Source organism: Mirounga angustirostris, unplaced genomic scaffold, assembly GCF_029215605.1.
Source record: "Mirounga angustirostris isolate CCGP_5_RB_7025 unplaced genomic scaffold, mMirAng1.0.hap1 SCAF_2, whole genome shotgun sequence".
Classification (NCBI taxonomy): domain Eukaryota; kingdom Metazoa; phylum Chordata; class Mammalia; order Carnivora; family Phocidae; genus Mirounga; species Mirounga angustirostris.
Window position 1 is genome coordinate 32,451,648 of NW_026991710.1, and position 21,274 is coordinate 32,472,921.

At 37.7% G+C, this 21,274-nt stretch overlaps 1 protein-coding gene across 2 annotated transcripts in view; it reads left to right on the forward strand.

Annotated features, from left to right (window-relative positions):
* WDR19 (WD repeat domain 19) overlaps window positions 1-21,274 on the forward strand; it is a 100,131-nt gene that overhangs the window by 8,381 nt on the left and 70,476 nt on the right. For both annotated transcript variants that reach the window (XR_010409335.1, XM_045881308.2), the window contains exons 5-9: window positions 10,577-10,692; window positions 14,239-14,354; window positions 18,856-18,936; window positions 20,069-20,181; window positions 20,450-20,623. Coding sequence is in view for 1 of the 2 variants with exons in the window: in XM_045881308.2 (XP_045737264.1) it covers window positions 10,577-10,692; window positions 14,239-14,354; window positions 18,856-18,936; window positions 20,069-20,181; window positions 20,450-20,623 (600 nt within the window). In the remaining variant the exon portion in view is untranslated. The remainder of the gene's footprint in view (window positions 1-10,576; window positions 10,693-14,238; window positions 14,355-18,855; window positions 18,937-20,068; window positions 20,182-20,449; window positions 20,624-21,274) is intronic.

A 21,274-nucleotide genomic window follows, 5' to 3' on the forward strand; every position in this document is an offset into this window, starting at 1 on the left:
AAACCACTTTAACATATGGAATAGAAAAATTTATTTACAACTAAAACTTGGCAGTTCAACCTTGAACGAGTTGCTTTACCTCTCTCTAAACCTCAGTTTCTTCTTGTATATGGAATGTGTATAATAATAATATCTGCCTCATGGTGTCATGTGACCTGCAGAGTAGCCCACACACATATTGTAAGATTAGACTATAAATTTCCAGTTTGCCAAGGAGTAACAACCCAGAGGAAGCAAGGTGGCCATGCAGAACAGGATGAAAGGTAACCTTAGTGTCATTTTCCTTAACCCTCCAAATTGACACATGAAGCATGCATTCACAGGTGATATTGTCCACCCATCATGAAGTCTTGCTAGGTTTGAGAACCTTCATTTCTTGCTCTGTCCTTTTACACTTCGGGTATGCATCACTTTTTAAAAAGATTTTACATACTCTGTTCTTCAATTCAAGAGAATATTTATAAACATCAGTACTGGTTCTTGAACCAAGTTCAGCATCAGTGAGAACACGTTCTCACCTGGAGAAAAATGCATAATTAATCCAAGGTGTTTCAAACTGGAATATGTCTGCTTCTGCTGTCTATCTTCCCACAGATCCATTTCCTCACATCATCGCAGAGTTGTTGTGACATTTAATTGTGTGTCATGGCCAGGCATGAAATTAAGAATTCAATGAATGGTGGATGTTATTGTAATTATCAAGGCAGAACCAATTAAATATTAGTTTATATTAATATTTAATATCTAAAGGACTTTTGTATATACAAAGGTACACCCACTACCAATTGTTTTTTATTTAAAGGTCAAGCTATTATACTAAGATACTTAAACACAGTTTTGAATATCAGTTTTTCTTAAATATATTCATTTTGCAAACAAATTTCCTTGAAAAATTTAAATTCCATTTACAAATTTAATTGGAATTTATTCTTTTGAGCATTTCGAACATCTTAAATAATACACAAAACATATTCAGATATAATCATTGCAAAACTTACTATAATGTCACTTAACTATCTTAAATTATTATGTTAACACAGTGGATTGAATTTATTAATTTTTACTAAGTGTATTTTTATAACTTCTTAGAATTATTCTAAGTGGTACTTCCCCTGATCCTACCTAGGCTTATAGGAGTTATGTCCTTGGGGTACAGCAATCTTTCCAGAGAAAACTCTAAATACAGCATCTCATTTATCAACCAGTTGATTTGTGATTGGATCATTGGACATGGTTATTTCTCCCAAGGCCATTCAGACCTGAATTCTAGTCATCCTACTCAGCCTCTTTTCTAATTGACCTTCAGTTGTCATATCAGCAAGACTTTTTTAAACCTGTGCCTTTTACATAGGTTGCATTTTTTTTTAATACCACGTGCATTTCCCTAAATAATATATTCTTTAAGTTTAACTTGGCCAAAAATACATGTAATTACTATATATTGTCCTGATCTGCTAGCGTTACTGGGAACTTATGTGTGCCGTGGTATCTTATTGTAATTTGTGAGGCCTTCTAGAGGCCTTATCTCTGAAGAAAAGAAAGATGGAGTCTGTTCAGCTGGCTCTTCTTTTGAGGATATTTGGCTACTTGATCTTCTTGGAACATACTGTTTAACTCTTTTTCTAGTTGGTTGTTATGTGACTGTTAGTGATGGTAAACTATTGAATGGACTGTTGTCACACTACTCTTATTAAATGTGACCACTGTTGCTGATCAGACCTTGTGCCTCTCAGGCAGTTCCTCCTTCCTCTGGTGCTCACAATTCTTTCTATTCATGTTTTCTGAAAAGCAATCCCAGATAGGATTGAGTGTGTGAGATTTACTACAGGAAATGCCAGTGAGGAAACATAGAGGGGCAGGTTAGAAGAGCCATCAGACCACAGTGCATGTCTGACCCTTGTAAAGGGGAGAGGGAAGGAAGACACATATGCAGCCCAATTCTAAGTTCAGCTAGGCCTCTGAGGAGACTTGAAGCCAAAGTTACCCATCAGTGGAATCCTATGTCTCCCAGGAATGGGCCTCAATAGTACCCATGCCCGCTCAGTTACTATCTGGGAGCAGCCTATGGGAAGGCATGGCCCCGGGACATCAAGGTGATGGATTCCAGTGGGACCCTTCATCAGTTACACTTTCCATAGCTAGAGATCTAAGAGGCATATTCTCATAGCTGTCACACCTGCTTAAACAGATAGAGAAACAAGCATATTGATCTTTTTTTTTTTTTTTTGATCTTTTAAAAACATACACTTAATAGATGAAACCCAGCAGCCTAGGATATTAGTACTTATTAGAAGTAATTTTCTAACTAAACATTTTATTATATTCATCTGTTGTTACAACTAACTTTCCATATACTTTAAGTGACTTTTGGTCTTCTGTATATCAGCATTCTTGAAAGCAGTGTTGCTTTCTGTAAACAGTAAATGATCTATCAGTGGTTCTCAAACTTTAGCTGTATCAAAGTGCCTATTAAAACACAGATAGCTGGGCGCCACCCCCAGAGTTTTTCATTCCGTAGGCCTGGGGTGGGACCAGAGAACTGGCATGTCTAAAATTCCTAAGTGATGTTGTTGGTCCTGGGATTGCATTTTCAGAACAACTTTTCTATACCCATTGTGATTTCTTTCCTTGATACATAGGATGAGCCACTTTCCCGGAGTCCTGATGTCATTTAGTAGGGAATTGTATAAAAGTTCAACCAGTAGGTCTTAGAATGTACTTAAGAACTGGTGATAGGTAAATGTGCTTTCTTCCGCTTTCTGAGTGAGCTAATCTTAATAGTGACAGAGGTGGGAGAGACAGGAAGATGGCAGTGGAGTAGGAGAACCCCAGGCTTACTTCATCACATGAATACAACTCGTTAACTATCAAATCCTAAACACCCCAGAAATCAACCAGAAGACTGACAGAACAAACTCCACAACTAAAGGGAGAGAAGAGGCCACAATGAAGAAGGTAAAAAGTGTGGAGGCATGGTGAAGAAGCGGCTCCTGGCTGCTGTAGAGAGGAAGGAGCCATGGCCACGGAGAAGGGCAACAGAGAGAGGAACACACAGGGGAACACAGAAGTAGAACATTTTCTCAAAGCCTTTGGTGTGGAAAATGAGAGGGGCTGAATTTTATGAATTCTTGCAACCAGTGCGGCTTAAAGCCTGGAGTTTTCAATGTCAGTGGGCTTGGCTAGGATAGATCCTGGAAGGCCCTGCCGCACTCCTAGAGAGAAAGTAGGGAAACAACCCTGGGATGTACAGCATGGAAACAACATCTGAAGAGAGCCCAGGGCACAAAATGGGGAGATTATTTGCTCTTGCTAGAGCATGTCCCTGAGAGATAGTATTCACAGAGATACCTCTCCAGGAACAAAGGAGTGGGTCAGCGCCATTTCTCTCTCCCGCCCCTCAGCATAAACACAGAGCCACCTGCAGAAACAGTGCAGCATGGATACTGGCTGCCTAACTTGCTTATACTAAGCACTCCCTGTGCTTTGGTGGAACTGCTTTTCTCAGTCATGCTTACCTCAGTCCCCACCCCAGAAGATCAGCACAAACCCCTGCCCATACCATGTCTCCCAACCAGAGAGTGCGCAGGGCCTCAGTTCTGGTGGAGGTGGTGACACATCTCATTTCACATCTCATTTCACAATCAGACCAAAGCACACCTAGTTAAAACTCAGCACATTCAGTCAGAGACCAAACACTGCACACAGCAGGCAAGGAGAGCCTCTGCAGATGACTGGCCTGAAGGATATAGAGCAGCCAAAACACAATAGCAGAGTGCATGCAACACACATTGGGGGCACTCCCTAGAGTGCCAGGCCCTGGGCATCAGATGACCTCTTCATAAGGCCATTACATTCAGGAGCAGGAGACAGACTGGCTTTTCTAACACACAAAAGAAGGCAGAGACTTAGAAAAAATGAGAAGACAGAAGAATTTATCCCAAATGAACAAAATAAGATGACAGCCAGAGATCTAAGTGAAATAGATATAAGTAACATGCCTGGTGGAGAATTTAAAGCAACAATCATAAGGATACTCCACTGTGCTTGAGAAAAAAATGGAAAACATCAGTGAGACACCAAAGACGTAAAAGAGTTAAAAAAGAATCAGAGATGAGGAGTGCAATAAACAAGATCAGAAACATGCTTGATGCAATGAACAGCAGGCTGAAAGACCCAAAGGAATGAATGAATGACTTAGAAGACAAAGTAATGGAAAGCAATGAAGCTGAACAAAAGAAAGAAGAATTATGCAACACGAGAATAGACTGAGGGAAACGGTGACTCTATCAAATGTAATAACATTCCTGTTATAGGAGTCCCAGAAGAAGAAAAGAGAGAAAAGGGGGCAGGAAATTTATTTGAGGAAATAATAGCTGAAAACTTTCCTAATCTGGAGAAGGAAACAGACATCAAGATCCAGGAGGCACAGAGAATTCCTATCAAAAGCAACAAAACGGGCCCACACCAAGACATATTGTAATTACATTTGCAAAATATAGTAATAAAGAAAAAATATTCAAAGCAGCAAGACAAAAGAGGTCACTAACTTACAAGGGAGAACCCATAAGGCTAGCAAATTTTTCAACACAAATTTAGCAAACCAGAAGGGAGTGACATGGAATCTTCAAAGTGCTGGATAGGAAAAATCTGCAGCCAAGAATGCTCCATCCAGCAAGGATATCATTCAGAACAGAAGGAGAGATTTCCCAAACAAACTAAAGGAGTTCATGACCACTAAACCAGCCCTGCAAGAAATATTAAAAGGGACTCTTTGAGTGCAAAGGAGAAACCAAAAGTGACAGTATAAAGGAGGAAGCACAATTTTATAGAATATTTTTGTAAAATATCAAGGAACTCACACAGAAAAAGGACATAAATAAAACATGTACCTAAAATGTGGGGAGGTGAGGAGAAAAGAATGGGTTCAAATTGAATCGACCATCAACTTAATATAGACTGCTATTTACAGAAGAGGTTATATACAAACCTAATGGTAACAATATCTCATACATGGCTAATAAACGTGCAAAGAATAGGAGAAAGAAATCCAAATATATCACTAAAGAAAATCAGCAAACCATGAAAGAGAGAAAGACAAGAGAGGACCAGAGAAAATCTCCAGGAACAACCACAAAACAAGTAATAAAATGGCAATAAATACATATCTGTCAGTAATTACTTTGAATGTAAATGGACTAAATCAAAAAAATAGGCTGTCAGAATGGATAAAAAAGCAAGACCCATCTATGTGCTGCCTAAAAGAGCCTCATTTTAGACCTAAAGACACCTGCAGATTGCAAGTGAGGAGGATGGAAAAACATCATGCAAATGGACGTCAAAAGAAAGCTGGAGTAGCAATACTTACATTGGACAAACTAGACTTTAACACGAAGACAAAGGAGACTATATAATAATAAAGGGGACAAGAAGATATAACAATTTTAAATATTTATATACCCAGCATGGGAGTACCCAAATGTATAAAACAATAACAAACATAAAGGAACTAATCAATAAAGTAATAGTAGGGGACCTTAACACCCCACTTACATCAATGGACAGATCATCTAAACAGAAAATCAACAGGGAAACAATGGCCTTGATGACATAGTGGGCCAGATGGACTTAACAGATATATTCAGAACATTCCATCCTAAAACAGCAGAATACATATTCTTTCATTTGCTTTTTTTTTTTTTTTTTTTGAGAGAGAGAATCTTAAACAGACCCCATGCTCAGCATTTGAGCCCAACACAGGGCTCAGTCTCACAACCCCGAGATCATGACCTGAGCCAAAATCAAGAGTCAAATGCTTAACTGATTGAGCTACCCAGGCACCCCAGAGACACATTGTTTCAAGTGCATATGGAACATTCTTCAGAATAGACCACATATTAGAACACAAAACAGGCCTTAACAAATAGAAAATTGAAGTCGTACTATGCACCTTTTCTGACCACAATGCCAAGAAACTAGAAGTTATCCACAAGAAAAAATCTGGAAAGACCACAAATACATGGAGGTTAAATAACATGCTACTAAACAATGAATGGGTCAACCAGAAAATAAAAGAAGAAATTAAAAAATACATGGAAACAAATGAAAATGGAAACGTAACAGTCCAAAACATTTGGGATGCAGCATAAGCAGTCCTTAGAGGGAAACACATAGCAATACAGGCTTACCTCAAGAAGCAAGAAAAATCTGAAATAAACAACCTAACCTTACACCTAAAGGAGCTAGAAAAAGAACAACAAATGAAGGCTGAAGCCAACAGAAGGAAGGAAATAATAAAGATTAGAGCAAAAATAAATGATTTGGAAACATAAAAAACAATAGAACAGATCAATGAAACCAGGAGCTGTTTCTGTGAAAAAAATCAATAATATTGATAAGCCTCCAGCCAGTTTTCAAAAAGAAAAGAGAAAGGACACAAATAAAATCACAAATGAGAGAGAAGAAATAACAACCAACACCCAGAAATACAAACAATTACAAGAGAATATTATAAAAAACTATATGCCAACAAATGGGACAACCTGAAAGAAATGGTTAAATTCCTAGAAACAAATAAATTACCGAAACTGAAACAGGAAGAAATAGAATACTTGAACAGACTGATAACCAGCAAAGAAATTGAGTCCGTAATCAAAAAATTCCCAACATACGAAAGTCCAGAGCCAAATGGCTTCACGGGCGAATTCTACAAAACATTTAAAGAAGAGTTAATGTCTCTTCTTCTCAAACTATTCCAAAATATAGAAAAGGAAAGAAAACTTCCAAATTCATTCAATGAGGCCAGCATTACCCTGATACCAAAACCAGATAAAAAGAGAATTATAGGCCAATATCCTTAATGAACATGGATGCAGAAATTCTCCATAAACTAACAAACCCGATCCAACAATACATTTAAAAAATCATTCACCATAGGGTGCTTGGCTGTCTCTGCCGGTAAAGCATGCAACTCAGTCTCAGGGTCATGAGTTCAAGCCCCATGTTGGGCATGGAGCCTACTTAAAAAAAAAAAATCATTCACCACAATCAGGCAGGATTTTTTCCTGGGTTGCAGTAGTGGTTCAATATTTGCAAATCAGTCAATGTGATACACCACATTAATAAAGGATAAGAACCATATGATTGTTTCAAGAGACACAGAAAAAGCATTCAATAAAGTATAATATCCATTCATGATAAAACCCCTCTACAAAGTAGGTTTAGAGGGAACCTCCCTCAACATAACAGGCCATATATGAAAAACCCACAGCTAACATCACCTGAAACTGAAAGCCTTTCCCCTAAAGTTAGGAATGAGACAAGGATGTCCACTACCACCACTTTTATTCATCATACTGGAAGTCCTAGCCACAGCAATCAGACAACAAAAAGAAATAAAAGGCAACCAAATCAACAAGGAAAAAGGAAAAGTTCCACTATTTGCAGATGACGTGATACTGTATATAGAAAACCCAAAAGACTCCACCAAAAAACTGCTAGAACTGATACAGGAATTCAGTAAAGTCACAGGATACAAAATCAATATACAGAAATTACATTTGTATACACCAATAATGAAGCAGCAGAAACTATAAAACACTGATGAAAGAAATTGAAGAAGACAACACAAAGAAATGGAAAGACATTCCATGCTCATGGATTGGAAGAACAAATATTGTTAAAATGTCCATACTACCCAAAGCTCTCTACACATTTAATGCAATTCCTATCAAAATACCAACAGCATTTTTCACAGAACTAGAATGAACAATCCTAAAATTTGTATGGAACCACAAAAGACCCCAAATAGCCAAAACAACCTTAAAAATAAAAGCAAAGCTGGAGGCATCACAATTCCAGACTTCAAGTTATACTATAAAGCTGTAGTGATCAAAACAGCATGGTACTGGCACAAAAATAGGCACATAATCAATGGAACAGAATTGAAAACCCAGAAATGAACCTACAATTTTATGATCAATTAATCTTCAACAAAGCAGGAAAGAATATCCAATGGAAAAAAGACAGGCTCTTCAACAAATGGTGTGGGGAAAAGTGGATAGCAACATGCAGAAGAATGAAACTGGACCATTTTCTTACACCAGACACAAAAATAAATTCAAAATGAATTAAAGACCTAAATGTGAAACCTGAAAGCATAAAAATCCTAGAAGAGAACACAGGCAATAACTTCTTTGACATCGGCCTTTGCAGCTTCTTTCTAGATATGTCTCCTGAGGGAAGGCAAACAAAATCAAAAGTAAACTCTTTGGACTACATCAAAATAACAAGCTTCTGCACAGTGAGGGAAACAGTCAACAAAACTAAAAGGCAACCTACAGAATGGGAGAAGATATTTGCAAATGACATATCCAGTAAAGGGTTAGTATCCAAAATATATAAAGAACTTACAAGACTCAATACCCAAAAAATGAATAATCCAATTTAAAAATGAGCAAAAGAAATACAGATGGCCAGTAGACATATGAAAAGATGCTCAACATTACTTATCAGGGAAATGCAAATCAAAACTACAGTGATCTCACGCCTGTCAGAGTAGCTAAAATCAAAAACAAGCAGTAGGTGTTGGTGCGGTTGTGGAGAAAGGGGAACCCTCTTGCACTGTTGGTGGAAATGCAAACTGGTGCAGCCACTCTGGAAAACAGTATGGAGGTTCTTCAAAAAGTAAGAAATAGAACTACCCTACAATCCTTCAATTGTACTACTCGAGGTGTTTACCCAGATAATACAAATTCAAATACTAATTCAAAGGGATACATGCACCCTGATGTTTATAGAAGCATTATCTACAATAGCCAAATTATGGAAACAGCCCAAGTGTCCACTGATTGATGAATGGATAAAGATGTGGTATGTATGTATGTGTGTGTGTACATGTATGTATATCTATATACACACACATAGATATATACACACATATATACAATGGACTATTACTCAGCCATTAAAAAAAAAAAAAATGAAATCTTTCCATTTGCAACATCAAGCCAGAGAGTATAATGCTAAATGAAATAAATCAGCCAGTGGACAACAAATACCATATGATTTTATTCTTATGTGGAATCAAGAAACAAAACAAATAAGCAAAAGAGAAAAAAAGAGGCAAACAAAGAAACGCTTTTAACTATAGAGAACAGGGGTGCCTGGGTGGCTCAGTCAGTTAAGTGTCTGCCTTCAACTCAGGTCATGATCCCAGGGTCCTGGGATCGAGCCCAGCGTCGGGCTCTCTGCTCAGCCGGGAGTCTGCTTCTCCCTCTCCCTGTGATTTTTCTCGCTTTCACTCTCTCAAATAAATAAATAAAAATACTTAAAAAAAAAAATAGAACAAACTGATGGTTACCGGAGGGGAGGTGACGGGGGTGGGGAGGTGACGGGGGCGGGGCGAGGGGGGAGAATAGGTGAGATAGGTGATGGGGATTAAGGAGTGCAGTCATCCTGATGAGCACCAGGTAATGTATGAAGTGCTCAATTACTATATTGCACACCTGAGACTAATATTATACTGTATGTTAACTAATTGGAATTTATTTTTTTTTAAGATTTTATTTATTTGAGAGAAAGAGAGAAAGAGCATGAGCAGGGGGAAGGGACAGAGGGAGAGGGAGAAGCAGCCTCACCCCTGAGTGGGGAGCCCGATGTAGGACTCGATCCCAGGACCCTGAGCTGAAGGCAGACGCTTAACCACTTAACCGACTGAGCCACCAAGGTGCCCCCCCCTTATGTAGTTTTAAATTCTCACGTTACTGAAGCAGAACATACCAGTTATATAATGTGATATATCAAATCTACTACTTTGCCATTAAGTTTGAGATCTTTCCAAATCATTTTACCTATTAAACGTATCCCTTTCATTGCTTAATCGACTGAGCCACCCAGGTGCCCCAACTATTTGGAATTTAAACAAAAACTTTAAAAAGTGACAGAGCTGTAAAAGATATGTCCTATTTAAGGTAGTGAATTCCCAATGGTTTTTCCAATTTAATATGTTATAGGACCCTACTTTTAAAATTAAAAAAAAAATTTTTTTTAAGGTGGGGAGGCTGAGGGAGAGGGAGAGAGAGAAAATCTTAAGCAGGCTCCATGCCCAGTGTGGAGGCTGATGCGGGGCTCGATCTCACAACCCTGAGACCATGACCTGAGCCAAAATCAAGAGTCAGACGCTTGACTGACTAAGCCACCCAAGCATCCTGGACCCTACTTTTTTTTAAAGCATGTGGTGTCATCATCCATTAATTTTTAATTTTTCCACATTTACAACTATCATTAGACTAACTAAACTATCTCATCATGAGTCATTTTATGAAATTTGAGGTTCCATCATGACTGAAGTAGAGTTTGTATTCATTACATATGTATTTTAGGTCTAACTGACCATAAGATCATCTTATAAGCATCTCCAAAATGTCTTTAGCCCTTAGTCTTTGTCCTAAAGCATTAAGTTCTAATTTTGTACTTCAGTTTCTAAGTAGATATTAAAGTTATTCATGAAATACTTTTTAAAAGAACTATCTGGAGATTATGACTGAATTTTTTAGTGATTTATATCTTAATGTTACAGGGATCAAATGTCTTTCCTTCTTTGGTCAAAAATTGGAAGTTTCCTGGCTGTTGGAACTGTTAAAGGAAGTTTGCTTATTTATAATCGTCAGACGTCTCGAAAGATTCCTGTGCTGGGTAGGTTATAGCTGGAAATACTGCTCACTATTTAAGATGCTTTACATAAATGTATGTTTTACTGCCTCAGATTTTTCTGATATTGCAAGGGAAATTGTATAGTAGTAAAGCTCCCCTGGTCAAGCTCTGTAACTAGCTAAACTATAAGATCCCTCTTCACCGTCTACTAAGAATTACCAGGCCACATAGAATGGTTGCTCTAAGATCAGCCTTTGCCTTTGGACACCAGGACATTACTAGCAGATTGTACCTTTGGACATGGAATAGCTCATGTGCATATCAACACGTTAGTGGGAGGACTGAAACATTTGGTGACTATTTGGTCAGAATATATCTAGATTCTTAATTCTAATCTCTCACTCTCCAAACACCAATTTAGTCTGGGTATGCACTGTTGAGTTATATTTGCCTCAGGGTATATGGCTAGAGGGTGTTTGTTCCTTGTTTTACCTCGGTTCAGACTCTTTGATTCCCCGAATCTCTGGTCATTAGCATCTGCCCTCTGAACACTCAAGAAGAAACAGATCAATTCTTTTCAATTATTATAACATCATGCTGGTAAATGGTGAAACTAGTAGGCTTAATTATACTCAGGTGGCCAAAAAATTATAATTTATTGCTAAGGAAGAATTAGACTCTGGAGATAAGAGTGCCCACAGAATACTTGAGAAAGTGCCTTTCAATTAAGGACACGTAATTATTTCAACTTTTTTCACATATATGTCTATCTTTAATATTTATATTTTTGGTGCTTCAGCCAAAAGGTAATGCCATTGATCTTTTTGAAAAACTAAACAAAATATTACAAAAATCAACTTTCACCATACAAATTGACTATTTGACTTCAGTTAGGCCTTTTTTTTGTATCCCACTTCATTGCTAGGAACACCCTAGCAGTTAACTTACAGGCCCCAGAACATTTGACACTTGACATGTAAGAAAATAATTTGTCAAAGCATGATGATTTTGTGTCAGATATTTGTCACATATACATGATTTTATAGGTGATCTTTGTATTTAACATGAATATTGATTCTCTTCTGAGTCATTTATTAATTGTGTAAAATGGGCCTGAGGAGATTCAGGTTAATTATATATCTTAGGTCCTTTAGCTAAATATATAGCTGCCTCTCTCAGAGTTGGTTATGACTTGTGGCTCTGCTTTTTTTCCTTTTAAATAACTCACTTTCCTAAATCCAAGCCTTTCCACTCTAAGAGCCTCTGCATGGTAGCATGATCTGCCAGCATTTCACAGTAACTAAAATCTGTTAACCTTGTTGAATCTTGCACTTATTTATTTCCTTCAACTACCCTACATATAGGCAGTTCTCATGTTGCATGGTTCTTATATACATGAAATTCATTTACTACGATTTAATTAAATATTGCCAGTCTCCCACTAATATGGTTCAAACTTCAGTTACCATAGTAGATTAACTGTGAGTTAATATTATTTAAATAAGTCAGTACATGTAAAGTGCCCAGAGTACTGTAAGTAGGCACACAAAACAGGTTAACTGTTCTTGATGTTAAGGCTAACCTGAGTTCTGAGCACGGAAGCAAAGAAGCCATGAGGTATACAGGAAGGTGGAAGAAGAGATTTTCTTCTCCCTTTCTGGGGTATAGAAAGAAGTTTGTCTTTGGCCTTTTCGCACCTCTTTGTGCACTCTTCTTTCCTTCCTAATGCCCATTTCTTTGGGCCCAGTTGCAGTGTACCACACAAGTCCCTTAATCTATGATCACTAAACTCTCCTACATCTCAGTGTCTTCTCTGAATGGTCCCTTCACTTTGTGCCCTGGTCTCCTGATTTGAAATGCCATCTATATCCTGACCAGTCCCATATTGATCTCTTCCTATCTCTAGACTCATACCCAACTGCTTATTCAACATCTCTCATGAGATGTCTAGAAACACTTCAAATTTAATATCTCTAAAATCCTTTTGACCCACAGCTGTCCCTCTCAACCATCGATGACATCCCATCCTTTTAGATCTTCAGGCTAAAACTTTAGCATCATCCTTGACTCCTCCTTTTCATCCCTCCGTATCTAATTTGCCAGGAAATCTTATAGGCTCTTTCTTTGAATATTTCCAGAATCCAGCCTGTTCTCACCACCTCTTCCGTTACCACTGTGTGTGAGCCTCATACATCTTTTCCATGTGAATTTCTGCAATCTCTGAACTGGTTTCCCTGCTTCAGCTCTTTCCCTGTAATACAATATTCTCAAGCTAGGGGCCAGAGTGAGCTTTCTGCTCTGACCTTCCCAATGGCTCTCCATCTCACCTGGAGTCAAAGCCAGAGTCCTCACAATGGCCAGCCAGCACCCGCATGACCTGGCCATTGCAGACTCTCTGATTTCATCTCAAACTCCTCTCTTCTAAAAAAAAAAAAAAAAAAACAACAACAACAAAAAAAACTCCTCTCTTCTTACTTCCTCTACTCCAGCCACACTATCCTCCTTGCTGAGCCTCTAACACACCAGGATTCTGGCCTCAGGGTCTATTCACTTAATACCTACTTATTTAGATCCTCTTTCCAGCATAGGTACTGTATTACGTTCTGTAAGGGGTAGAAAGAATAAAATTAATGTCTCTGCTCTCAAAAAGCAGCTAAAATAGCTGAACTTATATAGCACTTTCTATACGCCTGGCACTCTTCTAAATGCTTAAACTCATTTGATCCTCAGCTCTATGAGACAGGCCCTACTATTATCCCCAATTTATGGATAGGTGACTAAGGAATAGAAGCGTTAAATAGCTTACTCTATGTTTTATAGTCAGTGGTGGAGCCGAGATTCAAATCTAGGCAGTCTGGCTCCAGAATATGTATACTTAACCATTCTAATCTTCATTGTAGAATTAATCTTGAGACTCAAGGATTTTTCTATCCCAGGACCTTCAACAAATGCACAGAGTGTCAAGTATAAGATTTCCCCCCGCAAAATTGAGTTTTTGCACTGGCTAGATTCCTCAATGAAAAAGTTTCCTGATACTTATTGCTTCCATCTAGTATCACTTACTAGTTAAGTGACTCAGTTCTTAACACAAGTCCCACCAAGGTACATTAAGATTTGCACCTCAGCATTATCAGAAATCATAATGTGCTCTAGTTTTACATGAATAGCCAAAACTGTGATTATTGAATCTGTTTATACCACGGGTCTACCACACTGTGAAGCTGAGTACAGTAAAGATAACTTGAGTGCCTTGGGATTTACTGGTCTTAAGACATTATTGTTAAAGGTTTGGTTATATGGTAAGCAAACAAACTTGTTGAGCGGAGTATCTTTTCATGTAAGGCCCATGCCCATATCCATATAAATAGTTGAAAAGCAGTATTGCTCTTATATAGCGTTACATTGCTTTAGAACTTGGTAATAAACTTTTAAATAAGGTTGCTTAGACCTAACTGCTTTGATGAGATTTAACATTCCTTGTCTGTTTAATATCGGCGGCATATTACCTAGACTTACAGATTGACATCACAGTTCTTTTAATTTTTTTGAGAAACCCATGTGTCTGTACAAAAATCATCTCTTTTTCAGGAAAACATACTAAGAGAATCACATGTGGATGTTGGAATGCAGAAAATCTGCTTGCTTTAGGTGGTGAAGATAAAATGATTACAGTTAGCAATCAGGAAGGTGACACGATAAGACAGGTAATACAGTATCATCTTTGGTCTGATATATTCAAAAATTTCCCTGAAATAAAGTTTGTCTACCAAACTAGCCTACGAAATTTTAAAATCTCTATGTGAGATATGTATGCAATAACTTCCTTTTCTAAACAACGAAAACTGTTCTTTTTATGTATTAGAACACTTTTCTTTCCTAAGAATCCTTTATCCAAATATCTTCCTTTGTACATTTGCTATTACCTAGTATTGGCATGTATTATCAGCTCTGTGGTTATAGCCAGGCTGTATATCTGTGAGATAACTCTGACTTTGTATGTGTATATTCATAATATAAATGTTAATAACTGCACTTGGAGTCTGGTTTGCCTGATTCTAAAGCCCGTGCCTTTAACTGGTATGTTAAATTGCTTCCAAACCAACCCTAATTAAATTTAGTTTTAGGATTCAAAGTTACTACTATTCAAATTTCCCAACTGATTAGATCTTCAGTGGCTCCTTAAGTGAATTTGTATTACCAATAGCTACTACATAATCTCACCAGTGGGTAAATTTTACTTTGGACTACTTGGCATATGGTTTAGTATTGCTAGGACAATATTGACTAGCAAATTCTTTGAATACCCTCTAAGTATATGGCACTGTGCTATGTACTTCAGAGGAAATATGAAATATGGTCCCATATTAGGTCTCTATTGCTACATAATAAATTATGCCCCAAACCTAGCAGTTTCAAAACAATATACATTTATTGTTTTGTAGTTTTTATGGATGAGGAATGCAGGTGTAGCCTAGCTGCTTTAAGGTCTCACAAGGCTGCATTTTATTGGTCAAGGTTGGAGTCTCATCTGAAGGCTTGACTGGGAAAAAATCGGTTTCCAAGCTCAATCACATGGTTGTTGACAAGAGTTCAGTTCCTTACAGATTGTTAGGCTTAGGACCTCAGTTTCTCTCTGGCCATTGATCAAAAGCCTGCCTAATTTCCTGTCCACATGGATCTCTCCATACAGTGCCTCACAACATAGCAGGTAGTAAGAGAATGAGAGCAGCCATTCAAACTTAAGCCACAATCTCTTAATAAATAACCTGATCTCAAAATCATTTTCGCCATATTCTGTCATGTAGAACTGAGTCCCTAGGTCCAGCCCACCTTCAGAGGGGTAGGGATGGGGATTACACAAAGAAGGAGGTAAGGATCACTGTGGATCATCTTAGAAGCTACCAGCCATAGGCTCCTACTCTCAAGAAGACAGAACTAATCATGATAAAACACTCACAGCCTTATATGATTGCCGTATTTTGTGGTATAGTTGACAAGTCCTGTAATATCTGAGATGGAGGAGATCAATGCAAGTTGGATTATGAATCTTTAAAAGACGATCTGAATCAGTCAAGGTATAGAATAAATTGTTGTAACAGAGAGGTCCAAAATTACAAGGGCTCTAAAAATATGGTAATTTGGGTGGTTTTTTCCTCTTTCTCTTTCTCATGTAACAGAGACAGGTAGGCAAATCATCTGTGCATCTCTGCTTCATAAGGCTGTACAGAGTCCCAAGTTCCTTCTGTCTTATTCTGCCATTTGCAAGGATGTTTTTTCCTCATCTGAATAGTTACCTGCACCATATCTGCATTTCCACTCCAGGGAAGGGAGAAAGAGAAGTGGAGTGCAAGAAATATTTAAAGGACCTAGTATGGAAGATGCATTTATTATTTCCATTCATATCACTAGAACCTAGTCATATAGTCACACCTCACTGCTGCCAGGGAAGCTGCAAATTTAGACTCTGTGGGTAATCGTGTGCCCTACTGAAACTTGTTTTAGTGGATACCATAAGACATTTAGCAGTCTGTCGCTCAACCCTAGCAAAACAACATGGACAGAGATAAGAGGGAGAACTTATAGCTTGTTCAAGAGTGGCTTGACTGAAGATAGGGGCTTTGAGAATTTATAGAAAATAAGGCTGAAGAAGAACATTGGTTCCTGAATCTGGAAAGCTCTGAAAGTTAGGCAGAAGTAACTCAACCATGTTGAGTAGAACCATAGCATGATTAATCTGGTTCTTAAGATTAATTCATGTAAAAAATATTTTCTGAAGCCTAAAATTTTGATCATTCTATTTTGGTGCCATTTTGAATTAGAATGGTAGATATACAAGTCCAGATGCTTTAGCTCTCCACTCACTCTTGTATCCATATCAGACATCATCAGTAGATATTGGCATTTTTTTTCCTCCACTGAATCAGGACATGGCCTTACAATATTTTGCTATATAACATCCCAAGAAATCACTACATTCAGCCATTATTTAATTACAAGATAGCTATTTCCCATTTCTGATCTCTAAGAAGTATGCTTGTAGAATTAGACATACTATTTAAGTTGTCATGTGGTAAGCAAAGCGTACATTTAAAAATATTGCTTTATTTGGTGTTGTCTCTAAATTGCTTTGACTTTACTGTTCTGTAGATCACTCCAGTTTTACTTGTGTGGATTTATTTTTGTTTATCCTACTAAGGACTTGTCTTGTTCCTTAAATCTGAAGATGGCTGTCTTTCATCAATTCTGGAAAATTCTATCATCTCTTTCAGTATTACCTTTTGCCCTTTCTATTATGTCCTTCTGGAGTGTCTGTTAGACATATATTGGACCTTCTATCTCTTTATCTTTCCTTTTTTTAAAGATTTTATTTGTTTATTTTAGAGAGAGAGCGCCAGGGGAGGAGCAGAGGGAGAGGGACAAGCAGACTCTGTCTGCACTGAGTGGGGAGCCTGATGTGGGGTTCAATCTCATGATCCTGAGATGATGACCCTGAGACCATGACTTGAGCTGAAACCAAGAGTCAGACGCTCAACAGACAGAGCCACCCAGGCGCCCCTCTTTATCTCTCTTTCATAATATCTATCTTTTTTTTTTTAAAGATTTTATTTATTTATTTGAGAGAGAGGATGAGAGGAGAGAGAGAGCACATGAGAGGGGGGAGGGTCAGAGGGAGAAGCAGACTCCCCGCTGAGCAGGGAGCCCGATGCGGGACTCGATCCCGGGACTCCAGGATCATGACCTGAGCTGAAGGCAGTCGCTTAACCAACTGAGCCACCCAGGCGCCCCCATAATATCTATCTTTTTGTCCCTCTTTGCAACCTTCTGGATAATTTACTTAATTTACTTACTCTTTCTTTAAATTTGTCTGGCCTTCTATCTTATTGTGTTTTTTTTTTTAATTTTAGTGATTCTACTTTTTATTTTTAGAAAGTACTTTAGGGCAAAATAGGCAAATGGAGTTAAGAGGTACAAACTTCCAGTTATAAAATAAGTAAGTCATGAGGGTGTAATATACAGGATAGGGATTATAGTCATTAATATTCTAATAATTTTATATGGTGAGATAGTGACTAGACTTATGGGGATCATTTTGTAATGTATATAAATATTGCATTACTATGTTGTACACCTGAAGCTAATATTGTATGTCAAGTACACAGTTGATCCCTCAACAACATGGGCTTGAACTGTGTGGATTTACTTATCTATGGATATTTTTTGATAAATACAGTACCATAAATGTATTTTCTCTTATGATTTGCTTAATAAGATTTTCTTTTTTCTAGCTCACTTTAGTGTAAGAATACAGTATTTAATATACATAACATACAATCATGTATGAATTGAGTATTTGTATTATTGGTAAGGCTTCCAGTCAACAGTAGGCTATTAGTAGTTAAGTTTGGGGGAAGTCAACATTATATGTGAATTTTCAACTGTGCAGGGGCTCAGCTCCCCTAACCCCCACATTGTTCAAGGGTCAGGTGTACTTTAAATTAATAAAGAAAAGTACTTTGTAGTTCTCTCTGTCTGGACTTTTGTTTTTTTTAAATCCTCTGTCATACTTATGAGTCCTTTTATATCTTTATTCATTTTTAAAGTATTTTATGATCTCTCTGATAATTCTGTTATTCTTAGATCTACTGACTTTTGTTCTTGAAGCATTATCTCTTGTGACTTTTCTCATTTTGAATTGTGAGCTCATCTTCAACAGGGCTTGTCTGTAGAAATTTTTTGCAGCTTTGGAAGAGGCCTTGGATTTGTTTTTGACAAACACTCCAAGGAGTTTCTAGACCACTCAACACATAAATTTGAACTTCAGATTATAAGGAAGATAGGAAGGTCTCTGATTTGAAAAGGGCTTTTTTTAGCTTTTTTTCTGACCCAAAGCTCGCCCAAGTCAAATGGGCTTCTTTATTGTCTCCTAACCAACTGCTCTGGATAGCTGCAGCATCAGTTTCTACACATACTTTGGTTTATGATTTGATCTTTGCTTATTGTCCCTGGATATTTTCCTTACCTTCTTTCAAGCTTATCTCTCTATTTAATAAGACATGTGTTCTGTTTTATCCAGAATTTCTAGATGTTTGTAGCAGTGGGATTTTCAGGTATAACAGAAGTGAAAGCAAGTTACTGGTTTTGTTAATATTCAGAATGAATTAAGTGTTGTGCTTATTCATAGTGATAATATTCCTATCTCTGCAGACACCAGTTAGATCAGAGCCTAGCGACATGCAGTTTTCCATGATGAAGACTGATGACCGAATGTCTGCTACTGAAAGCACAGTAAGAATTCTAAGTCACATCCATGTCCAAGTTATTTTGATAATTTGTGGGCTATACTTTCTCCTTTTCTTGGATGGTTCAGAATGTATAGGGATAAATAAATTCTGGTCTGTCATTTATTAAATCAGTACAGGCTCTGGTGTCGCAGGCGTATGTTGCTTTTACAAAGCTGCTGACAGCAGCTAGCTACCTGGTATCACAGCAAATGAGGACATCTTCCTATTACAGTTGGTGTTGTTCTTCTCGTTCTTGTGGTAGCAGAAAGAGTGAGGGTACCTTTGTAAACAGAAGTATTGATTTCTATATGATTTTTTATTTTTACTCTCTTAGAGGTGGTGACCAGAACTCTGGAAATTGTAGTTTTTGTTAATATCTTAGATGCATTTTCCCTGCCACATTTTATTATTCTGAAATCCAGATGATTCTCACAATTACTATAAATCTATTTAAATGAAATAATGTTTCTCTTTCTTAAAAAGCTATTATTAACTCGATAGTGACTTATGATTGATAGAATCAAGGAAATACGTCAAAGTGTTTCTCTTCTTATATAAATCCATCACCCTTAACGAGCCCAAATAAGTTATGTACTCTTTTCTCTCCCTCACACAGTTAACACCTTCCACTGAGAATTATAGTTAAGTATTGACTTGTGTGAGTAACAGAGGGACACTAGTCTAGCCACATTGACCAGTGACCTGCAGGTGATGGAAAGAATGATGCAAAAAGCCAAGCTCAATTATCCACACAGTGTGGACTGTAATCCCCAGTGGCTTATAATCAGAATGACCTCTTAGGATGGAAGACTCTCTATACTCTGAACATGCATTCAGTTTCAGTGGAACTATGTCAGACTTACAGTCCTGTATTGCACAGTACTCTAATGAGAGGTAGAGAGTTAATCGACCCAGCTATTTTAGTGTACTTCTCAAAGGTGGATGTGGACTCTTCCCAGACTGTATATTAGTATGACGTATTTTCTTAAGTCTCATTGTTATCTTATTAGTTATAACATTTAATGTAAACTTGGCTCATTGTGTTCATAAATTAGGTTCAGCTATTTGAATGTGCTTATTGGTCTTCATGAAGTACTGAGTAATTCATTTCACAATCTCTTAATCTTTTCTGGCAGATCAGCGTGGTGGTTGGCAAGAAAACTTTGTTTCTTTATAATCTGAATGAACCAGATAGCCCAATTGATCTGGAATTTCAGCAGCACTATGGGAACATTGTCTGCTACAGCTGGTATGTACAAGAAGCTCATTACCAAAAGATATCCATGTGTTTTTCCTTACTAATTATATTTAATTTTTGCCCATAGCATTTTCACTTCTGTATGTAACATTTTCTGGATTATAGACTATGACTTACTATGTGAAACTACCTCGCATATTATCTGGCCCTTGACAAATTGTATTCTGTAGTTCCTTGGTTCTATTGTACTTGCTTATGTACTGTATTGCCAGTGATCGTTAACCAGCCTTTTACTGTATCATTGCCTTTGTTACTGTAGGTATGGTGATGGCTACATCATGATTGGTTTTTCACGTGGAGTTTTTGTGGTCATCTCCACTCATATTCGAGAGATTGGTCAAGAGATATTTCAGGCTCGTGACCACAAAGATAGTCTAACCAGTATTGCAGTTTCACAGACCCTCAATAAAGCTGCTACATGTGGTGATAATTGGTAAGTTATATTCAAAAATTCCTAGGAAAGCTTATGTAAGGAATATTGAAAAGATTCAACAAGACTTTGATAGCTAGTATGAATCTGCCAGCGATACTCTCCTGCACTCTTAAAACTTGTTTGCAATTGAAAATTTCTAGGACTCCTGCTAGAACACGCAGGGTAAAACACAAATTGCTAAATGTTTACTAACTACAAAACCTAAAATGGAGAATGCTTGAAAATCAATCTTAAAATAGGTAATTCCAGGTAATACGGAGTCAGCACGCTCCACCCTGTCTCGCTTACTGAATACAACTATAAAACCTGGGCAGAAGGCATGGGACAGCTATTTAAGGACTCTGAAAAGTAAAGAGTAGGCACATTGAAGAAGAAGAGCAGAATGTGAAATACCACCAAACCAATGAGGAGTCTCCCACTTGTTTTCTAGTCTCTCAAGACTCAAGGCAGCCAAAATTTGGAAGTAGACACCAGAGCATAAAGGAGAGAGCTCCGAGAGAAGCCTTCTAGTTCTGGCCTCAAGTTGCAGGAAAGAGAACTCCTAACACTTACTCTTTCTCTGTTCTTTCATGCCCCAGCCACCAAGCAACCTTGCCATGGCCGTGGCAGCAACAGTAATGGCAGGAAGGTCCCCCAGACACCTGCAACTCT